This window comes from Artemia franciscana, chromosome 6, assembly GCF_032884065.1.
Source record: "Artemia franciscana chromosome 6, ASM3288406v1, whole genome shotgun sequence".
NCBI classification, from domain to species: domain Eukaryota; kingdom Metazoa; phylum Arthropoda; class Branchiopoda; order Anostraca; family Artemiidae; genus Artemia; species Artemia franciscana.
Window position 1 is genome coordinate 17,521,063 of NC_088868.1, and position 22,198 is coordinate 17,543,260.

At 35.8% G+C, this 22,198-nt stretch overlaps 1 protein-coding gene across 3 annotated transcripts in view; it reads right to left on the reverse strand.

Moving 5' to 3' along the window:
• Positions 1–13,243: 13,243 nt before the first annotated feature.
• Positions 13,244–22,198, reverse strand: part of LOC136028127 (E3 ubiquitin-protein ligase lubel-like) — a 203,273-nt gene continuing 194,318 nt past the window's right edge. Inside the window, exons 22-25 of one of the 3 annotated variants that reach the window (XR_010617748.1) lie at positions 20,770–20,924; positions 19,176–19,344; positions 18,451–18,619; positions 13,244–13,444 (exon numbers count right to left, since the gene is read on the reverse strand). Coding sequence is in view for 2 of the 3 variants with exons in the window: in XM_065705773.1 (XP_065561845.1) it covers positions 13,418–13,444; positions 18,451–18,619; positions 20,770–20,924 (351 nt within the window). In the remaining variant the exon portion in view is untranslated. The remainder of the gene's footprint in view (positions 13,445–18,450; positions 18,620–19,175; positions 19,345–20,769; positions 20,925–22,198) is intronic. The other 2 variants (XM_065705773.1, XM_065705774.1) reach the window with 2 other exon arrangements.

Genomic DNA, 22,198 nt, shown 5'->3' on the forward strand with positions numbered 1-22,198 from the left:
CTTTTTCATAGAAAAAAAAAAATTCATATCAATTTGTTTTTTTTCTATTAGACCTCACTTAACAGCTACGTGTGGGAAGTATTTTCCAAGGAGGATGTGTTTCGAGGGGATTTTCTGCTGGAAGCATCTCCTGGGGAGGGGTAGGTAAACACCTGCCACCGTTAAGATAAACAATATCAATAAACAGGTGCATAGTCTTTTTCATAGAAAAAAATTCATATCATTTTGTTTTTTCTATTAGAACTCACTCAACAGCTACGTGGGGGTAGTATTTTCCAAGGAGGATATGTTTCGAGGGGATTTTCCACTGGAAAAATCCCCTGGGGGGTTAGGTAAATACCTGCCACCGTTAAGATAAACAATATCAATGAATATCAATATCCTGTTTATGGAAGTTAATTTAATCTTTTCTGACACGAAAGGCTTTGGTGACAAATTTGGTAATCTAAAATTATATACTGTCGTTTTAGCGATCGTCAAAAATCCTTTTATCGCAGTAGAAATGAAATAAAGTCCCAAAACCCACTAATGAGAATAGTATGACGGAATAGGCATGCCTGGCCAGGACTGTCTCCCTGAGGCTCACCTTTGTGCCAATCTCCACCGAAAGATCGCAAAAACACATCAAAATATATGAAAATAAGATATGTTGGTGTTTTTTCCTTTTCTAAGCATCAGATACTTTTCCTGTGAAAAGACGCCCTTTAATAATCCTAGCCAAAAGTTCTGACTGTGTTAACATGTGAATTCCGCAGCTGAGTACGACAAACTTTTTGCCATCTAGATAATTTTACTGTACCTCAGTACCATTACATGAACTATTTGAATCTCAAAAAAGTCGATATGTTATCCCTCTACTCCCTCCTCTGTTAATTGACAATAATAATAGTACTGTATTTAAAAAAAAAAAATTGGCCATATGACAAACAAAGTGTAGGCATGTTTTCAGAGGCAGCCCTCTAGCGCTGCCTATAGCAAAGAGCCATATGCTCCCAAGTATTATCTTTTCCCCTACAATCGTTTGAATAGAAGGGTGATCGTAATAACTTCGGTGGGACTTTTTTGTATGGAAATTGAAAGTCGACCTTTTTAAGGCTCATAATTAATTGGACGGCAGTCAAACCCCCTTCTGTGGCTTTATTTCCACCATGGATTATAATTTGGAGATAGTCGTTGTCTTCAGCATTTTAAAAAGAGCGAATCAATATTGCTGAGGGGATAACATGACCTCCCCATCTTCTGCGTTTCTAGTGCTCACTGAGACTTTCACATACTAGTGCCATATCATCTGTTTATCAAAATCCTTTTTCATTCTTAAGTGCTCAGGTACTCCTTGTTGCGAACAAAAAAAAAAACCTTCCGAGCTTTCAATGGTAATCATAAATTCAATCATAAAAATTGTCAGGCACAATAAATCTCGCTTAAATAGTTTTTTTTCCGACCAACCCCAGAAATAGCGAATTTCCGACTCTAGATATCGTATTTGGTAAAATGAGTCCCCGTTAAACGTTTATGTGTGCTTTCGATTTGATTTTGTGCTTTCAATATACTTGATGCTACATTTCCCATCTATACCATTAAACCTTTTTGACTGTTACAACACTGATGATTAAGTCATGAAAACGATATGCATTAGGAACAATACCATAATATTACAAGAAATCAGTATACTAATCAAATTTTCAGGTTAAACAAACAATTTCTGAGAGTAAATGAATCGATATTTATTGCCAATTGACATTTTTAATCAATATAAAAATTATGACAATATACCAACTAAGAATTATATAAGCTGAAGTATTGTATAAACTAAAGTATTTCATTATCATTAACCTAACTTGTTCTTGAGTGTGTTTTGGAATTTACGGACCGAAACGTGATGTGTACTTGGTGTCTTTATCTTTAAGATCATCATCTTGCGATCGGATGAATTTTAATAGTCAACGCTTCATCATTTGGGACCATCTCTTAAATTATCTCTGAATGATTGTGAGTTGAAAGAACTAAAATATTTCTAACTGACATTTCTGCAGCGGACGTCCTGAGGATTTGAAGGGATGAGACTTATTCTTGGCCCTTCGACAATAAATGTTAAAAACCCTTGCTGGACTGGGATTGCAAATATCCACTTTTTGGGAAGCACATACTTAATTTGTTTTGATTTTTTATGTTTGTTTTGATTTACCTCTGATTCTAACAAGGAGAATGAGTCTCCCATTAAAACATTCTTATGAAGTGGGGTGCGAATTCTAGATCCCTGAATTTTGGATTGAATGATCAAATTAGCTTTTAGCGACTATCTACTCTATGTGCTTACCTCCTGATAAATAAATGGAGATACTTTCTTTTTCTCTATTCCGAGGAATTTCATGGAAAGGGGGCTCCTCCCTCCTTATAATAAAAAGTAGTTAGATAAGCACTAAAATCGAGAATTTTGCTAGCAGTGAGGTGGAAATAAGGTTTTTTAATTTAACTATTCCACCAGGAAAGCTCTTGGGCCTCCCACTCTTAATGGTAAACTGACGCGACATCCTATCCATTTTTTTCTTATGCATTATCAGTGAGTGCAGAAATCTATATATATAAAAATAAGTTGTTTGTTTGTGTGTCTGTCTGTCTGTCCGCATATGACGTCTGAATTATTTCATCATATACCAATTCAAGAACGAATGTATTCAAGCCGAAGTAGCTGAGTTGGTAAAGCGTTATGTTCCAGGTTCTAGGTCTGAGAGGTTCCAGGTTCGAACCTTGGCCTTAGCATTAATAAAGAAGAAGAAAAAAAGGTAAAAAATACAAAAAAAAACTAAAAAGAAAATACTAAAAAAAGCTAAAAAACTAAAAAAAAACTAAAAAAAAGGTAAAAAACTAAAAACTAAAAAAAAAACTAAAAAAAAGGTAAAAACTACAAAATAAAAATAAAAAGAAAAAAAAATAAAAACTAATAAAAAAACTAAAAAAACTAATAACTGAAAAAGAAAAAAAAAACTAAAACAAGGAAAAAAACTGAAAAATAAAGGAGAAAAATAAAAACTAAAAACCGGGACACAGGGAATATAAATGACGACCGGGCACTCAAAGAGAAATTACAGACTGGGACACTGGGACACAAATAACGACCGGGACATATAAATGACGACCGGGACACTCAAAGAGAAATTACAGACTGGGAGACTGGGAAACAAATGACGACCGAGATACTGGGAATATAAATGACGACCGGGACACAGAGACACAACTACAACGGGATGCCGGGGGCACAGGGGGATATATAAATGACGACGGAGACACAGGGAATGTTCGATTAGCAATCACCATCAACAAAGCTCAAGGGTAATCATAAGAATAATGAGGTATAGATCTGAATGCGGACTGTTTTTCCGATGGACAATTTTATGTTGCATGTTCAAGAGTCGGTAAACCTGACAATCTATTTATATTCACAGACAATGGGACATCGAAGAATGTTGTATATTCACAAGTTTTACGTAGTTAAAAACACACAGATATATATATATATATATATATATATATATATATATATATATATATATATATATATATATATATATATATATATATATATATATATATATATATATATATATATATATATATATATATACCTGTGAATATATATAAATATATATATTCACAGGTGGGACACAACTACAATGGCACGTAACTAATATGGCACGTAACGACTTACGCGCGTGGGGGGCACGATGCGCCCCCACCAACCAGGTGTTGGGGTGGCGCTTCGCGCCACCCCAACAGCTAATATATAAATATATGTTTAAAGATACGGCTGATGTATTTGAAAGATTAGAGTCCCCTGCTGCAGGAGAACTCAGTCATTAATTGTTATTGGTTGATGACTCAGCCAGAGTAACGACCGAAAAAGGACATCAGTGAAACCTAATACAAAAATACGACTCATATAAAATTACTTAATTCGTCTGAGGATGAAGAAACATCTTCCAGCTTAATTAGAATAAATTTCTGCTACTGGCTCTTGGAAACAAAAGAAATTTCATGAAAAATGTTCTAGAAAGGGCTGAATAGTCAAGTTTATTGCCATGAGGAGACTCTAGAGGATTTTTAGTGCATAGGTTATATGTTTCTAAGGGAAATAGGATTATTGTCCATTGAAATATAAGACTCAATACTAAAGCATCCCCTTAACTAGCCGAATTAATACTAATAATTCTCGCTAATTACAACTCATGGGCGCAAAATTTTCATTTTCCGATCCAGATGACTGTCATAGTGGGCTCGATTCAATTACAGTGCACTTGTGGTTTTTCAAAATCCTTTCAAGTAGTATAAGGGGGGAGAGTGCCAAATCTCATCCTCCAAACAACTTTGAGGATTAATCTAGCCCCATGATCTGCACGAACCTTGGAACTTTGCCCTTAGTATTAGGCGCACTTTAGTTTTGAAGATAATTTAAATCAATTAGGCTTAAAAACCATACTCGTCCTCTTTTGCATGTAATAAGTTCAAATGCACCTTAGCGACAGACAAGGCTGGCTCTTGGTGAAATTTAAAACTGAACTTTCCACTTACTTGACAGGTGCACTATTTCACCCCCCAAGCTTTGGGGGGGGGCAGGCATCTGTCATCATCTAAAATCGTCACTTTATTGCAAAAAAAACTTTCCGCAGATTCGTTTTACTCACAGGATGACATAAAAAGTAATTGGGTGAATAAGAAATATTCATATTGAGTTCAAGTCCTGGATCTCTTAAAAACACAGATTTTGTCTAATAAGGTTCTTTTATTAAGCAAGTTTTGTCATCCCGGAAAACCAATAAAAAACTGTCTTTTTGGTAGAGTGAAATATACCCCGAATGGCGAATGTCAAATTATCCATCTAATTATAGAATTTGTATGAAATGTCCCATAGTTTGACTCTTTCTCTCAATTTTACTTTATAAAACAGTAAATAACTTCAGCGTAAAGAGCGGGACGTTGAGGAGGGAACAGCCCCTTTCATACACGGAGAAGTTTCTGTTCGTTTTAAGTTTTAATGTCACTCCTTACTTTCAGTTAAAAACTTGTTTTCTTATTTAATTTCTAAACGTTTTTGACTTAATGCATGTTTGATTTTGGCTCTCCGCAAATGAGTAATTAAAACGAAATTTGCGTAATATTTTTTTTTGCTAAATGGCTTTCTCTTAGTTTTGATCAGACGATTTAGGGAAAAAAGGGTTGGGGAGGAGGCCTAGTTGCCCTCCAATTCTTCGGTTACTTAAAAAGGCAACTAGAATTTTTAATTTTTAACGAACAATTTTATTAGTAAGAAATATACGTAACTTACAAATCAACTTACATAACGAACTTCTATATTCGTATATTTTTGTTATGTATATGAGGGGATTTACCTCTCGTTAATACCTCACTCTTTACACTAAATCTTTAATTTGGTCCCAGTTCTTTAAGATTGACCCCCTGAATCACAAAGACTGTAGATTAAATAGTTAAAATTACTAAAAATACTTTAACGTAAAGAGCGAGTTATTTAGGAAGAAATGAGCCCCCTCCCATATGCGTAATATTCTCTGTTCGTTTTAAATTTTAATGCTGGTCCTTACTTTCAGTGGAAAAAGCTTTTTCATATTTTTTTTTTCATTTTTTTTAAATAGTGCTAGAAAATCCTGTGCCCCCTTCATAGAATTTCTCTTCTTCCATGCAAAATTCCTCCAAGGGAAGATCCTCCTACGAATACCCTCCCTTCATCCCCCCCCCCTTCCCAACAAAAAATTCCCCTGAGAAGGTCTGTACACTTCCAAATAAGCCTTACCATTAATGTATGTAAAAGCTGGTCAAAGTTTGTAACTTGCAGGCCCTCCCCCGGGGACTGTGGGGGAGTTAGTCAGCCCCAAAGACATAGTTATTATGTTTTTCGACTGCTGAACAAAATTTTGATCTGTTGATCTTGGGAAAAAATGAGCGTGGGAGGGGGCATAGGTGCCCTCCAGTTTTTTGGTCACTTAAAAAGGGCACTAGAACTTTTAATTTCCGTTAGAATGAGCCCTCCTGTGACATTGTCGGTTCACTTGGTCGATATGGTCACCCCTGAGAAAAAAAACAACAAAATAAATAAACCCGCACCCGTCATCGGTTATGGTAAAAAATACCAAGTTCCACATTTTGTTGATAGGAGCTTGAAACTGCTACAGTATGGTTTTCTGATACACTGAATGCGACAGTGTGATTTTTGTTAAGATCCTATAACCTTTAGGGGGTGTATCCCCCTATTATCCAAAAAAAAGAAAAGTTTTCTTTGGCTCGTAACTTTTAATGAGTAACACTAAATTTAATGAAACTTATATTCAAAATTACCATAAAAATCTGATTCTTTAGATGTACCTATTAGTGTCAAAATTCCGTTTTTCAGAGTTTTGTTTACTATTGAGCCTGGTCGCTCCTTACTACAGTTCGTTCCCAAGAACTGTTTGATCAAAGTGCAAACAGTAACACTAAAAACGCGAGATTCGATTATAAAACATTTATTTATTGTTTTTTCAAGGAACATGTTTTTCAAAGGCTCATCATCTGAAATATTTCAATTTTGTTGTTGGATCGTCATGAGGCATGAACTTGCAGCAAACCGATAAAACTTTACTAAAAATATTCCTGTCTTCGTGAAAACATATTTTTGAGAACCAACGTTTCCAACGGTATTATAAGCTTATTTACTCAGTAATTCATGGCAAATCTTATAACCTGTCATCTAGTTTTTTCATCTATTGTATAGTGTGCTTTTGATGGTCGTAAAGTTTTTATTCTTTTTCATTTCCCAAATTCAACATTTCTCAGAATTGCTTAATTCTGGATCAAACAAAGTGCAACATGAGATCTTTCTCCTAAGAAATTGGTGATGGAAGGGGTCAGGGTGTGTTTTGGGGGGCCCAAGAGGCCTTTGTAAGTGTGTAATGAGCTCATTTCGCTTTTCCTAGCCATGCTAACGGACAATCCTTGTGTTATTTCCATTCAAGCAATGTGCAGTATGAATATCTTTCTACTAAAGGATCGCAGTAAGACGTGGACAGGGTTTTTGTAGACGGCGATGGCCGTTCATCGGCCATTTTTGTAGAAGGCGATGGCCATAGAGATAGAAAATCTTTAAACATTCCGCTGCAAGCAAGATGCAAAATTCCTATCTTTTTACTTAAAATTAGCAGAAAAATGGGCGTGGGAGTAGGTGTCACGGGCCTAGGTTGGCTCTATAGTAACACAAATTAAAAACTACGCAATTCTGTTTAAAAAAAGGCACAATCTACCTAAAAATTTTGCCAATAGTTCGAATGAGAGGGATAAAAGGGGTGGTCATTAGGAAACGGAGGAGCAATAGCCAGCTTTTTCATTCAGTTGTCTTGGTAAAGAAACAAGTTTTAGTCCGCTTTCGAGCAGAGTCAGTATCCATTTTTTCCCTTGCGTACCATAGCGAACAACATTTCAACCTCTCTAAAGTTTCATTTAGTGTGTCATGAGCGAAATTTTGTATGAAAAAACTGATACATCAGCTTTTCAAAGGGAATCGATCAACGTTTAAAAATGTATCTCTCCAAGTTCAAAAACTGATCTTCTTGCAATGGACCCACCTTCTAAATATCAAATAGTTCGCCGTGACGAACTATAAGTAAGGAGGGATGTGGCTTAACGGTAACCGAAACTCTAAGAAACAGAGTCTTGATAACAATGGATACATCAAAGGAATTGAATTTTAATGCTTATTCAAGATATATAAAATTCATCAAGTTTAATGTTACCCATCAAAAGTTCCGAACCTGTGAAAATTTGCCGAATTTTTGAAAAGGGGAAAAAAACCACAAAACATCAAATGATCTCCAAATTCAGCTGGTCTACCTATTTTGGTCTCCATTCCATTGAATGAAAATTATATTATGAATCCTAATGGGACGAAATTCCTTGGAACATAAAGGTCCGCTGAGAAAAACACACTGAAAGAATATAAAATCTCACATAACATCCACTTGTGAGCCCTCCACAGTTACAAGCAGGGACCCCCACGGAGGCCTGAAGAAACAATTCATGTGTGAAACAAAACATTACGCAAGAAACAAATATTCTCCGATTACATAAGAACGAAAAAAAAAATCAGGAAACGTCTTGAAAAACGTCTTTTCGGTAAAATTAGCTGCTAGGGATCCCCCCAATGGAATTGGATGCTAGGAGCCTCGATAGAATGGGATGTTAGGGGCCCCGGTGGTTAGGATAGAGGCCCGATGAAATTGGATACTAGGGGCCCCGGTGGTTAGGTTAGGGGTCCAATGAAATTGGATGTTAGGGCCCCCGAGGGTTAGCTTAGGGGCCCTGATGAAATTAGATGCTAGAGCCCGATGGAATCGGATGCGAGGGCCCCCATTGGAAGTACCTGATGTTGGCCCTCTGATTGTTAGGTTAGGAGCCCGATGAAATTGGATGTTAGGGCGCCGTTGGAATGGGATGCTTGGCGTAGGGCCCCCCAGTCAAATGGGATTTTAAGGGCCCTCGGTGGAATTGGATGCTAGGGTTCTCCGTTGGAATTCCCTCCTAGGGCCCCCCGTTTGAATTGGTTGCTAAGGGCCCGGTGGACTTGCTCACTAAGGCCCGGCGTCTTGAAGAAAACCAACCCTATGACGTAATAAAAACACCTAAGCCTTTTAGAAAACATTAGCTATTATGTAACAAACACCTGGGTCTTGAAGAAGTTCAAAGAAAAAAGTGTCTCGACTAGATCTCAAAGGGATAGGGCCCCTCTCTAAACTGCAACTCCCTCACTACTGGGTTTCTCTTTGTTTCTTTCCTTGTATCGATTAAATTAAAAAAAAAGTTTTTTTTAGCTGAAAATAAGGAGCAACATTAAAACTTAAAACAAAAAGCTTACTATGAATATGAGTGGGTTGCCCCTCCTCAATACCCTACTTTTTACGCCAAAGTTTGACTTTTTGTTTCAATTATTTAAGAATGGCTGTTGAAACAGGTCATGTATGTACTAATTTCCGCTAGTTTCAAGTTCTAATGTTGCTCTTTACTTCCAGTAAAAAAAATCGTTTTTTAAATTTAATTTCTGATCGTTTTTTAAATAATGCTGGGAAACCCGTCCCTCCTCTATAAGAAATTCCCTTTCTTCTTGAAAAAATCCTATATGGAATGATCCTATCAAGTAACTAATACCCCTCCCCCCTTTAGCAGAAAAATCCCCCTGAAAAAGTCTGAATATTTTCCAATAACAAATACTATATGTAAACAAATGGTGAAGTTCATAACTTGTAGCCCTTCGCCCGCGGACTGCGGGAAGTTAATTCACCCAAAAAGACCTAAATATTAGATTTTTCGACTAATCTGAAAAATTGCTATCTCAAAATTTTGATCGGTTGACTTTGTGGAAAAATTAGTGTGGGAGGGGGGCTAGCTATCCTCTTATATTTTTGGCCACGCATGCGTGATCTTTTTTCTGACAAAAAATGCAAAATTCCACATTTTTATACATAGGAGCTTGAAGCCTCTACAGTAGGGTTCTCTAGTATGCTGAATCTGATGGTGTGACTTCCATTAAGATCACTTGATCTTTTGGGGGTGTTTCCCCCTTTTTCAAAATTTCGGCAAATTTGATGAATCTTATTTATTTTGAATAAGCATCAAAATTTGATTCTTCTGATGTATCTATTGTTATCAAGACTCTGTGTCTTAGAGTTTCGGTTACTATTGAGCCCGCATCGCTTCTTACTTACGGTTGGTTACCACGAACTGTTTAACGAGAGAGCTACTAAATCTTACGCTTGTAAATGCTAATAGTACCCCCATAACAAACAGAAATGCTCTGTTTTGGATTTCTAGTTCTAGTTTATCATTCTAAGAGAATGATTTGGCAAAAGCGCCAGGGAAACGCTGCATGTATTAAACCGTATCATATTTTAATCACCCTTGAAGTTGAAATTAGCAGCAGCTTGCTTGCTAGCCTAAATGTTCTAGCAGCACATAGACTTGACATAGACTATAAAACCACACTTCAGCTCAAACACTGTTACTTCTGACTAAAGGACTAGCAAAGTCTCCTTTTTGCCTTGTGCTAAAATTATGCGCAGCTTTCGAAAATGTTACACCATATTTATCAATTAAGCAAAAGTTGCACCTTTTCCGTAAAAACCACAGAGTTTAGACCTTTGCCATTTTCCGGGATAAGCCAAGTCGGCGGCAGAGAAAGAGCGAAAAAAATTAAGTGTTGTCCCCGCTACGCAGTTACTGTTTAGCATTTTGTAGCGTATTTTGTTTTTACTAGCTAGATTTTTTAAATTATCAAATGAGTGAATTTTGATCCATTTGTCATGTGGACTTTAAATGGGTTTTGAGTTTATGCACGTCTAAGAAATGGTGCCAAATGTTCCTCATTTAAGGAGGTATGTTTCTCTTTAAGTTTCCATATAAGGATAGGCGTTCACCCACGCCCGAAAACTTGTATTTTTGGATGAGGAAATTTATGAGTCAGTCTCTTTTATTTTGGTCACGAACACGAAGCATAACAACAAGTGATAGACTTGATTACTGTCATTTTTTAATTTAAAGCTGATATTGTACAGATAGGGGTAGGAGAAAGTAGTACCTCCCTAGATTTTTGGTTTCCCCTATAGGAAAAAGCTAAGAAGTGAGTAAAAAGCCAATTTTTAACGCAAGACGGTAAAATCTACCCCTTATTCTCAGCTGGTTACCTCTCGTGAGGAATAGTCCGTAATGGCTTTTCTTAAAGCTGAGGAGTGTCCTGTACTCTAGAAAACATATCCACTCCCCATTATTTTTTACACACTTAAGGTCTTTGTCTTGATGTTGGGTTACTACGGGGTACAAAACGAGGCAAATTAAAACTTGATGTTGAATTTCGCATCTTTAGACTTTAACAGACACTTTTCTTAAACCTTATTTCCCTTCAGGATATGGAATGTTAAGATTCCGAATATATTATTGTCCTTCCAGGGGAAATTTCTGCCGATAAGTTGTTTTCTAATCTCCTAATGAAGACACTCTCCGTATCATTATCCTAACAAGCATAAACAGTTTCTCCCACAGTTTCTACCTTACAGTTTCTCCCAGGGTAAGTCAGGCGCTGAAAAAAGGCAGGGTCATCTCCAAATTTTTGGGCAATTCTCTACGATGGTCTTAAGCGACCTGAAATTGACCTTACGATGATAGCGACCTAATTATCGGTGGATTTGACCCGTTCCGAAGATTAGTGTGTATTTCAGTCTAAGTGCATACCAACATGTCGTGTCCCTTTGCCTTAGTAGTGTTTACAATTACACGTTTCAGAATCTCAAAAACGAACTAAGGACTTCAGAGGTAGTGCTACCTACTGGTTTATGATCGTCAAGGTGCACAGAGGTGTGAGACTTCATAAAGGCTTTATAACAATAGGTTCCTGGATACTCAATCCAGGGTTAACACCTCATGCATACTCGAAGGTCATGTAATACCAATACCTTACTTTGATGGCTCTCTGAATCTAAACAGAACTACTAGCAGTCTTGAAACAATTTGCGATGTTTAGAATGTAAAGACAGTAAAATGGATTGATCTTTTAATGAGGTGAAGTTGGAAGTTGGGTTTTTGAATGACTAATGTAAGAGTAGCAGGCATGATAAATTAGGTAAGTCTGCTATTTTGCCATCTGCAAAATGATTTTAAAAGGTTAAATGGTTATTTGGTAGGTTAAATGATTTTAACCTGGTAGGTTAAAACCATAAGGAAAGAAGACAGCTCGTTTATGAGCTTATTGATAGAAAATTAAGAATCAGTACTTTCAAATTGAGCCTATTTTAATTTTAAGCACTGGTGAGCCATTTACAATCGTGCAGCGCTTCTCCATATTCTATATGTCGCCCCGTTTTGGAATCTGCTTCCAAATGATGACCAACAATATATCCCATCGCACTTTTAGGTATTTCAATTTTTTTCACCTGTAGCAATGATCGATTAACAGCACGTTAATGGGAGATAATCTTATCTGAACCCACAACAGCAAATGAAGCCTACCTAAGAAGTTTTCTTTGTTTGCCTCACCCTTAGTTTCCTGTCCACAGCGATATGTGCCACCGTGACATACCCTATGATCAAGCCCTCGCTAAATTAAATTTATCTCCACTTAAATTCCGGCTTGAACACCTTGTTCAGCAATTTGGAAAATCCGTCCTAGCCAATACGAGCTACCGATCACTACTACCCGAACCAGCCCCTCCCAATAGCCGAAGTCGGTTACAAAATTAACTTGTACCCCCTAAAGTACGAACTAATCGTTACGCCAACTCATTTGTGCCTTTCTTCACATCAATTTTTAATGCTGAGTTGTAGTGTGTGATGTTTGTTAAAATTTATGATTTTTGTGAAAAAACTGAATTTAGCTATGCTACGATAGTTTTTAAATATACCGATCTCTCTCCCTCTCTCTCTCTCTCTCTCTCTCTCTCTCTCTCTTCTCTCTCTCTCTCTCTCTCTCTCTCTCTCTCCTCTCTCTCTCTCTCTCTCTCTCTCTCTCTCTCTCTCTCTCTCTCTCTCTCTTTCTCTTTCTCTCTCTCTGTCTCTCTCTCTCACCGCTGAAGAGTATTTTTTAACGTGTTTTTGTTGTCATTCTTTTTATCATTTGTTTACCTTCCACATTTTTTATTCCGTCTTTTGTATTTTTATTTAGGAAGGTAAATGAAATTGTTATATATACTCCCTTAAATCATGCATCCAAAGATCGTTTTATGACAGAAGCTACTTGTCTCGCTGCCAAACTGAACCATATTTTTTCACTTGCCTAATTTACTATTGTTATTTTATTATATACTTATTAAAGTAGTTCTTTGTTAAAAGACATAAAAGGTGTGTGACAAGACTTGATTAAATTTAATATTGCCAAATTAACAAATAAACAGGGTTCCGCACAACAAAAGATATCTGTTACTAACAACTGAAGGTGAAATTTTGTTTTATCAGTACTCATATTTGTTTGCAATATTTGGCAGCAAACCAATCATACCGTAGAACACAAAGGCGTACACAAACACAAAGGGCGCTAATAATTTACCAAGTTGACAATTTAAAAAAAAAATAAGTGAAAAACAGAAAAAGAACGTGGAATGAGAGCACCAGAAAAAATCTAGAGACCCCTGGATCCGCCAGTAGTAGGGAGCCTAATCAAGGTACCCACGCTGAAAGAGTAATATCGCAACAAGGCAAAAGTTGAGGTAACACGGACGCAAAGGAGGACAAATTCTGTTTATTCAAGTTATATGAAGCGACACTGCCAAAAACAAAAATTAATAATAGCACTTTCAATATGACTTGAATGCAAAAAGCTATGGCATTTTTAAGAATAAGCGAAAAATAATAGAAACCTATAACAGAAAAATTTATGAAGTGCAACTGCTTTGAGGGACTAGAGCGGGATTTCTTGTCGAATCACCTGTAAAGAAAAAGTTATTCTCTATTGTAATCAAAACTACCAAAAAAATTCAGGCCACAAAATGCAAAGAAAATACATATACTTTTTCATGTTTGCTAAGGCTATCTCTCAAGGGAAGGAAGGGTCTGGCTAGTGCCACCTTTGAATATCTCATCATTCCTTGGGTGTCCAACTACGGTTGCAATTGATGTAGTAATAGAGAGAGAGAGAGAGAGAGAGAGAGAGAGAGAGAGAGAGAGAGAGAGGGGGGGAGAGAGAGAGAGAGAGAGATGGGTTTATTGATATAAATAAACAAATAAAAAAAACCAAATGGCCCAAAGAAGAGCCTGTTTGGGCTTACAACCCCAGTACATCTACAAATAAAAACAATACAAAAAAGGAGAGGAAATACATTCTGCGAAAAAAATCGTTGACGAAGTTTTTTCTCAACTAACATTAAGAGCAATAAAATTGATAAATAATAATCAATCATCAGATACTGAATACTTATATCCTGCCTGTTTTTTCCTCTTTACCTTTATGTTTAACAATATCTCTATGTAACAATACACTATATTAGATTCAATTAGAGCAAAAGAGAAAATTTAAAGAATTATACGAAATCAAACTAGATGCTTATGGTATTATTCGATAAAAGGGTGGAGAAATAACCAGGCAAGCTACAAAGTGGCCAACGTGACTTCTTTTTTTCTAAAAAGTTTAGCATAACTGAAAGTATCAAAATCAAATATTTAGTTTGCTTTTTCTTAAGCTAGGTTAAACCATTCGTAGTTAATAATGAATGCTAAAGAGAAAGCGATCATTGTCTATAGAAACCGAAAATTAAAAAATGAAATGTCGATAACAATTTTGTACATAAAGCGAATTTACTTTTTATATTGAATCCAAATATACAAAATTCGTGACTCTTCTGATTTACTCATCAAAGGTTACTCATAGCCTAAAGGAAGCATAGTAAAATTTACAGAGTATCAGAAAAAGGGAGAAGGTACGCTATAATGTGGGCAAGCCTTCGTTAAAGCTACACGATTCGACATGTTTGAGAAATTAAGAGTGATGATCACAAGGTCCTAACTACAGAGATGTCAAATTCGAAAACGGACAGGAATGCGTATTCATTTGTTTCTTTTCTCTTTTCCAATAGTCATTGTACTAAGCCAGCGGTAATAGAACATGATTATGTCTTTTACTCTTCCCCTTAGAAATATTTTAAAGGCTGTGTTTTTACAGGGAAGAACGTCATTTGGGGACGATCGAAGCATTGTCGCACGAATAATAAACTTGAACTTCAAAAAAAAATGATGCTTGAGGGGCAGAGGAAGGGGGAGCTGTTGTCCCCCTCATTTTTAGAGAGCACTGAAATATAGAGTTCATTCTATAATACAGTATATAGGCTACTATTATAATGTATTATAATATATTACTGCAAAACTGCATAATCTGCAATATACGTTATTGTAATATACTATAAACTTTATAATAACTAACTATAATCGAAGAACAACCCTTGTCAAAAAAGACCTAAACTCGCAAAAACAACTTTTTATTATAATAGGTGCATCGACACAATTTGCCACTTATGTTCAGGCTCTTTCTAAGATTAGGCCTTCGGTCCCGAATCGGTGCTCTTGATCTAGCAGCTTGCTAATTCTAGTAGCTTTTGAAAACCAATTCATTAAAACAAACTACTACTACTACTACTAATAACTCACTGCAGCACCAAGCCGCCTGAGGCCAACACAGCTACGCACGCTCCTCCTCCAACCTAATCTATTTAAAGCCTCCCTCTTTACACCCTCCCAGGAAGTTCCCATTTCCTTTAAATCCTTATTTATGACATCCTCCCAACCCAGACAAGGACGACCTGCTTTCCGTGTAGCCCCAGACGGTTGGCCAAAAAGGACAATCTTCGGTAATCTGTCATCCTTCATCCGTAGAACGTGGCCTAGCCATCTCAACCTTTCTTTCATTATAGCCCCAGAAAGCGGGATTGAACCACACTTTTCGTACAACCTACTGTTTGAAATACGGTCAGTCAGCCGGGTACCCAGAACAATCCGTAGGCAATTTCTCTGGAAAACATTCTTGAATATAAGGTTGAGCAGCCATTAATACTTTGCAGCAAAAATTACTGATCCATTTTAACGGCTTTACATTTTGGAGGTAAGACATCAACGGGGGTTTGTCCGTATGAGTCAATACATCAGCAGAGGCTTGCCCTCAATTTTCTTCTATTTATACTTTTGACTTTTATTTTCCTATCGAAACGGTTTCATCAAGTAATGACCCTGTAATCACCCTGTGTATGCGCATTGAGGCTCTATTACGACATATACAATACTTCACGGATTATCCCGAGCAGTCGGTATCCCTATTCTGAGATTCCTTTAAATTAGATCCCTTTAAATCGTGAAATTAGTAAGTAGCTATACCGAGTAAAAATCCCAAGATTTCCAACTCGAGTAACTGCCGAAGCTCCAACTTTAGTTTTACTGTCTATGCTCATTCCAAAATATACAAAGTTTATTATTTTAGAGCTACCCATCAAAAGACATTACCATGCAAAAATTTGCGCAATTTTAGAAAAAGAGGCTAAATATCCCCGAAAATTGTTTTATTAAATTAAAAATGTATCAAAACACTGAAAGTTCTGAAACCGGACCCGGAGCCATACAGGGGACATTTAACTTGAAGTACGAAACGTATACATGATGTTTTAATTATGCACTGAGATTTAGCTCACACAATAAAAATTTGACAGGACTGGTGGCTATCTAACAATAAGAACATGTAACTACCGCTTCTGTTTTAAGTAAAAGGCTTAGCATTAACTTTAGTAGAAAAGACAGGAATAGTTACAGAATCGAACTAACACAAGTTTCAGTATTATACAGGACGTTGTAGTTTATACATAAAACCTGAAAGTTGATGCTAAGTTTCGGTTAGGTCTTGCAATCCATTTTCTCTAGAGTATCTTTGCTATGGGGACCAGTCTTCTATATATTTATATAAAGAAAAAGGTTGAAGTTCTTCCTAAATCAGTCGTTGGTGCTCGACAAATATGTAAATTTAATAATTCTGTTCCTTTTTTAATGAGACAAAAACCAAGACCTTTTGAACAGTATTTTCAAACTAAAACAAATTTAGCATTAAAGTTAGTTATTAGTTTGAAATCATCTATTGCGTTCGAAAACATTTTTTAAAGTAGAGAGAAAAAATAAAAAACACGAAAAGATTTTTTTTTGTGCTGTTGCATTGATGATTTCTCTTTTCGTTATATATATATAATATATATATATATATATATATATATATATATATATATATATATATATATATATATATATATATATATATATATATATATATATATATATATATAAATACTAGCTGTTGGGGTGGCGCTTCGTGCCACCCCAACACCTAGTTAGTGGGGGCGCTTCGTGCCCCCCCAAGCCCCCCCGCGCGCGCAAGTCGTTACGCGCCATATTAGTTACGCGCCATTGTAGTTGTGTCCCTGTGTCCCACCTATGAATATAGATATATATATATATATATATTTTTAACTACGTAAAACTTGCGAATTTACAACATTCTTGGCTGTCCCATTGTCTGCGCATATAAATAGATTGTCAGGTTTACCGACTCTTGAACATGCAACATATAATTGTCCATGGGAAAAACAATCTGTATTCAGATCTATACCTCATTATTCTAATGATTGCCCTTGAGCTTTGTTGATGGTGATTGCCTGTGTCCCTGTCGTCATTTATATATCCCCCTGTTCCCCCCGGCGTCCCCGTTGTTGTTGTTTCCCTGTGTCCCAGTCGTCTTTTGTTTCCCGGTGTCCCATTCTGTAATTTCTCTTTGAGTGTCGCGGTCGTCATTTATATTCCCTGTGTCCGGTCTGTAATTTCTCTTTGAGTTTCCTGGTCGTCATTTATATTCCCTGTGTCCCGGTCGTCATTTGTGTCCAGGTGGTTTGTTGATGGTGATTGCTAATCGAACATTCCTTGTGTCCCGGCCGCTTTCTCTTTGAGTCCCAGTGTCCCGGCCGTCATTTGTGTCCCGATGTTCCGGTGTGTAATTTCGTCAATCAACAAACATGACGTCAGTCGACACACAAACATGACGTCACTCGACACACAGACAACTTATTTTTATATATATAGATGTCCCGGTGTCCCGGTCGTCATTTGTGTCCCGATGTCCCGGTGTGTAATTTCGTCAATCAACAAACATGACGTCACTCGACACACACACACACACACAGAGACAACTTATTTTTATATATATAGATATAATTTAATATACAGTTATGTTCTGTGATTATAAATAAATAATATATCGTAAAAAATAAAGTAAAATATATTAGATATTGATTAAATAAATAAAATAGTTGTTAAAATAGAAAATATACCACTATTATCTGCAAATCTGGAATATTTCACACCCTTGTTTCAAAAAATAATGTAAAAAGTTTTCATACGTTAAAGTTTATTAAAATTTAAAGTCCAAGAAATTGGATCTCTAATAATAAAGCTTTTTAAAAGATAATTGGCGTAAAGCTTTCAAACCCTGTTGTCGTAAAGTATTTAAATTTGTGCTTTTAATATCTTGTTTTTTAACTATTCGAATATTAAGATGAATTTATCCTAATTTAGCAACTACTAAAAAGAAAAAAAATTAAATACTGAATCGCATTAATGTTTGTGTTTAAAATTCTAGTAAAGGTTCCAAGCTCCTATTAAATTCCGTAGTCTTAAACGTTCCTCTAAGTCAAATTTTTTCATCTTTTCTAAGCTTAGCTTTGCAGTTTCAAGCTCATATGCAATCACTTGACAGTGATTTAGTTAGGGGGAAGGAGAGCGCAAAAAGTCTCAATCTTTTAACCCTCTGGAAAAAGTTATTTGCCTCTGGAAAAAGTTATTAAAGCGTTCTTTCATATTGAACCCCGTTCAAAAATTTAAGCTGACTACACCACTATCTATTTAGCACAGCCCTACCTGAGCAACTTTACTGTAAAAACTTCGATCAGGTTCTCCAGGTTCTCGCTCAGGAGCATCCAGACACGCTCGTCGAAGTTCAGCCATTAGTTCAGAGCTATCAAGGATTGGAAGGGGGTCAACTCGAAATCTAGCCACCAGTCCAGCTAAGTATTCCACGTAGTGAGTCCTACAAAATTGACCCCAGTTGAAAAGTTTTTCCTTATATTTTGCCGGAACACCAGTTTGTGGGATAATATCGGGCAAGGTAGGCAATGTAGTATGATGTCTTTTTATTTCAGCCGCTCAAATATAGAATTGATTAAGGCCACTTCTCATGTCTTTTAAATTTACATTTTAAAACGCTTGAATGAATAAATGAGTCTCAATTTCTTAGATTCAAACGACCCCCCCACCGACAAAGAGAATAAGGATAATTAAGTCCATACTAAAGTCTGATCAACTGATGCGCCCAACAATTGGACTTGTAAGAAACCATAAAGATTTTGAATGTTTTTCTAATAAGACGATTAGTAAATAAAATTACGTATAGCAAATATATCTTCTTGCTGAATTTTCTCGGAATTGTCTCGATGTTCGTCTCCCTACGGTGAAAAATCATAAAAACTTAAATCTGGAATCAATAGAGCCAGACGCCAATCATACAAAAGCCCCCTACTAAAAAGCAAGGAATATAAACGAATTACAAAAAAAATGAAAGTCCTGAGTAAAATTTCCGGAAATACCTCGAGTAGCATTGATCGATAAGTCTCTACTGGAATTCCGTACGACTTTGGAGGGAACGGCTTACTTTCTCTATAAACAACTGTTTCCAAGTCGTCTGCTGAAAATATTTCAACTGGATCCAGTTTATGTAGTGAAATAAGCGTTGCCAAATACTCAACATAATGAGTCCTGAAATTAGTAATAAAAGACTTTATGTCCCTCATGTTTAACAATGGGTCATATTATTTCCAAGGAGTATTTCAGGCTATAGTATGTTTAATTTCTTGGTAATAGGAAAAATCTTCTATTGAAATATACCAGTGCTCCCACCGGTTTCAAGCCCAAATCTTTTTTTCTATTACATGGGTCTAGCTTATTCCCTCAACTGTGGATTATGCTCATGCAACAAATAACTGAGAAAAATTCATATATACTCTTTTCCATTTTAGAAAAATATACCCCCCCTCAGTACAGTTATACTACATAACTATATGACGGTAGGACATTAATTTCTCGTGTTCAGGATAGGAGAGTTCTTACTCATGAAGAAGTTGGGCTAAAAATAATATTTCCAAACAATTTTGTTTCACTTTATGAAAAAACACATATGAACAGAAAAACAGAAACACATATGAGGTGTTTTGTAGGTGCAGTTGAGGTCCACTGTGAAAAATTTTCAGACATAGCCGAGACTTGGTTCTTTTTTGTTCCATATTTTTTTAATTTACTCTTTATTTCGGCTCAAAAAAGGAAGAAGCTGTCAGTTATAGCGCTGTTCCTAATTTAGCCTAAAGTTATTAATGATGAGAAAAAGAAGAAAATAACATTTAAAACAGAATATTCTTTGTGTATTTTGGATATAGCAGAGGAGTAGAACAAAAAAGTGCCCCCTTTGTGGACGCTTAGTGTCCTCTATACGGTATCCCAAATATCAAGATTCGTCTGGACTAAAGCAGACTGACTCTGTTCATGAGATTTTTATTTCATGAACAGAATCAAGAAACAAAACAAGTTAATAGCCACTAGCTTCACTAAAATATTATAAAAATCTCTTCAGAGCTTTTTTGTCTACTAAGATTTATCATTTTCCTGTTCTTTTGCAATTCTATAATTGCAGATTAGGTTCATGCAACGAATAACTGAGAGAAAATTCAGATATATTCTTTTCCGTTTTATGCAAATAAGTTTGCTACTAAATCCTACGACGGTGGAACCTTAGTTGCATATGCACTATTATAAAAGTGCAAAGTATGCATGTTTTTATAACTTGTCTTTATTTGATGTTTAGGCGTCTTCCCTGTCCTCTTGATATCCATGTTTTAATTCAATGTGGAACTAAAAGTCATGAAAAGTTATCAAACTTTTGGCTTTTGAAAAACAAACAAAGTTATTAATTTCTGTTAATTTGTGAATTATTTCCAAACTTCAAGCTTTTTTCAATAAGCTGTTATTAATCATCTATAGAGATATTTACATAATTCTTAAGAGAAAAACATACAAACTAAAACCGTTGTTGTAGCCTACAACACCATAAAATCAGAATATTTTTGTAATTAAAGAGTGTCAAAGGGATGGGCGGCAAAAACATAGATATTCAAAACTCTATAAACTTGCCTGCAGAGTCCTGCAAAGCCTTCTAGTATTTCACCACCACAGACATCATCCTCGAAACCACGAGGAGTTTCTTTTTGAATTTGTACTTTACACCTTCTAATTGTATTTGGATTATCGTATACAGGGCCATCTACATCAAACAGCACGTCATGTTGCTGAAAAAAAGGGTTTATCATAAACAAAATAAAAAATTGATCACACCAAGTATTAAATCAACGCATCAAAATAATTCCTTGGAATGATATAGTTTCTCTAGTTCCAATTACTGGATTTTTGTTTCATTCTAATTTCGTACAAATTTCGGAACAGCTTCAATAATTTTGCAAAACTATTAAATAGTTTAAAAAAACTTGAAGTATTCTTGTTTAGGCTTGTGAAGTTTCAAAGCAAGAAAAAGGCCCATAGTTAAAGCTTATTTCCCGAAGTACTAAACATGAAAGTCAACAGCTTACCAACTAACCATACGTTGAAAATAAATAAATAACAAGAAAACATTAAAATGTTTTTTTTTTAGTCACCTAAAATACAGAGCAGGCTGAGTAATAAGAACTATTATGAGATTTGTCAATGTTTTGCAACAAGCTGCGCAAAATTCAGCATTTTTGGAAATTTTCACTGAAGTGTCCCCCCCCCCAAAAAAAATATGACCTATACAATGATCATAAGAAATTAAAAACGTTACTAGATCAAAATGTGATCAACAGATTTCTAATCCTTAACTGTTGAGTCCAGATTTCAAATACAGAAACTATGTAAATCGTATCACATAATACTTTGCTAGCTGGATTTATTGATAAAGCTTAGATAATTTCTATTATATTCTTCTTTTCAATAAAAGCTCTTTTTTGTTTAAGAAAAATAGTAAGAAAAAAATGGTCAATCGTTTGCCGTCAACCAGCTTGCCATCTAACGCAAGAAATAGAGATAATTTAGAGTGACGCCAACACTTGACAAGAAAAGAAAAAAGTAACAGACCCAAAAGTGCTCTGTTTTACATTGGGTGAAAGGACCCAATTTTAAAAAGAGCAAAGTAGACACATGCGCTTATACTTAAAATAAAAGCTAATGTTCTGGATACTCACCCAGCCATGGCTATTTTGAAATAAGAAATAGATGAACTTAAATGTTCATTGAGAATAATAAATAATTACAACTCGTTTCAAACCATCTACGTTAAAAATGAATCAAAAATAAATATGGATCTTTAGCTGAAGTTGAAATTTTGGATAATTCGTTTTTCTTTTTCTGGGGCACTGTCAGTGACGTTATTACTGTCAACAAAACAAACTCCTACTTGCTTGTACTTACGGCAGAACCAACCTTTTTCCCGCCTCACATGAAATCTGAAATTTGAAAGTTAATTGGAAATTTTTTTTTATCGTGAGCATGAAAAAAACGAAAACATTTTCTAGTTTATTTTCCTGCATTT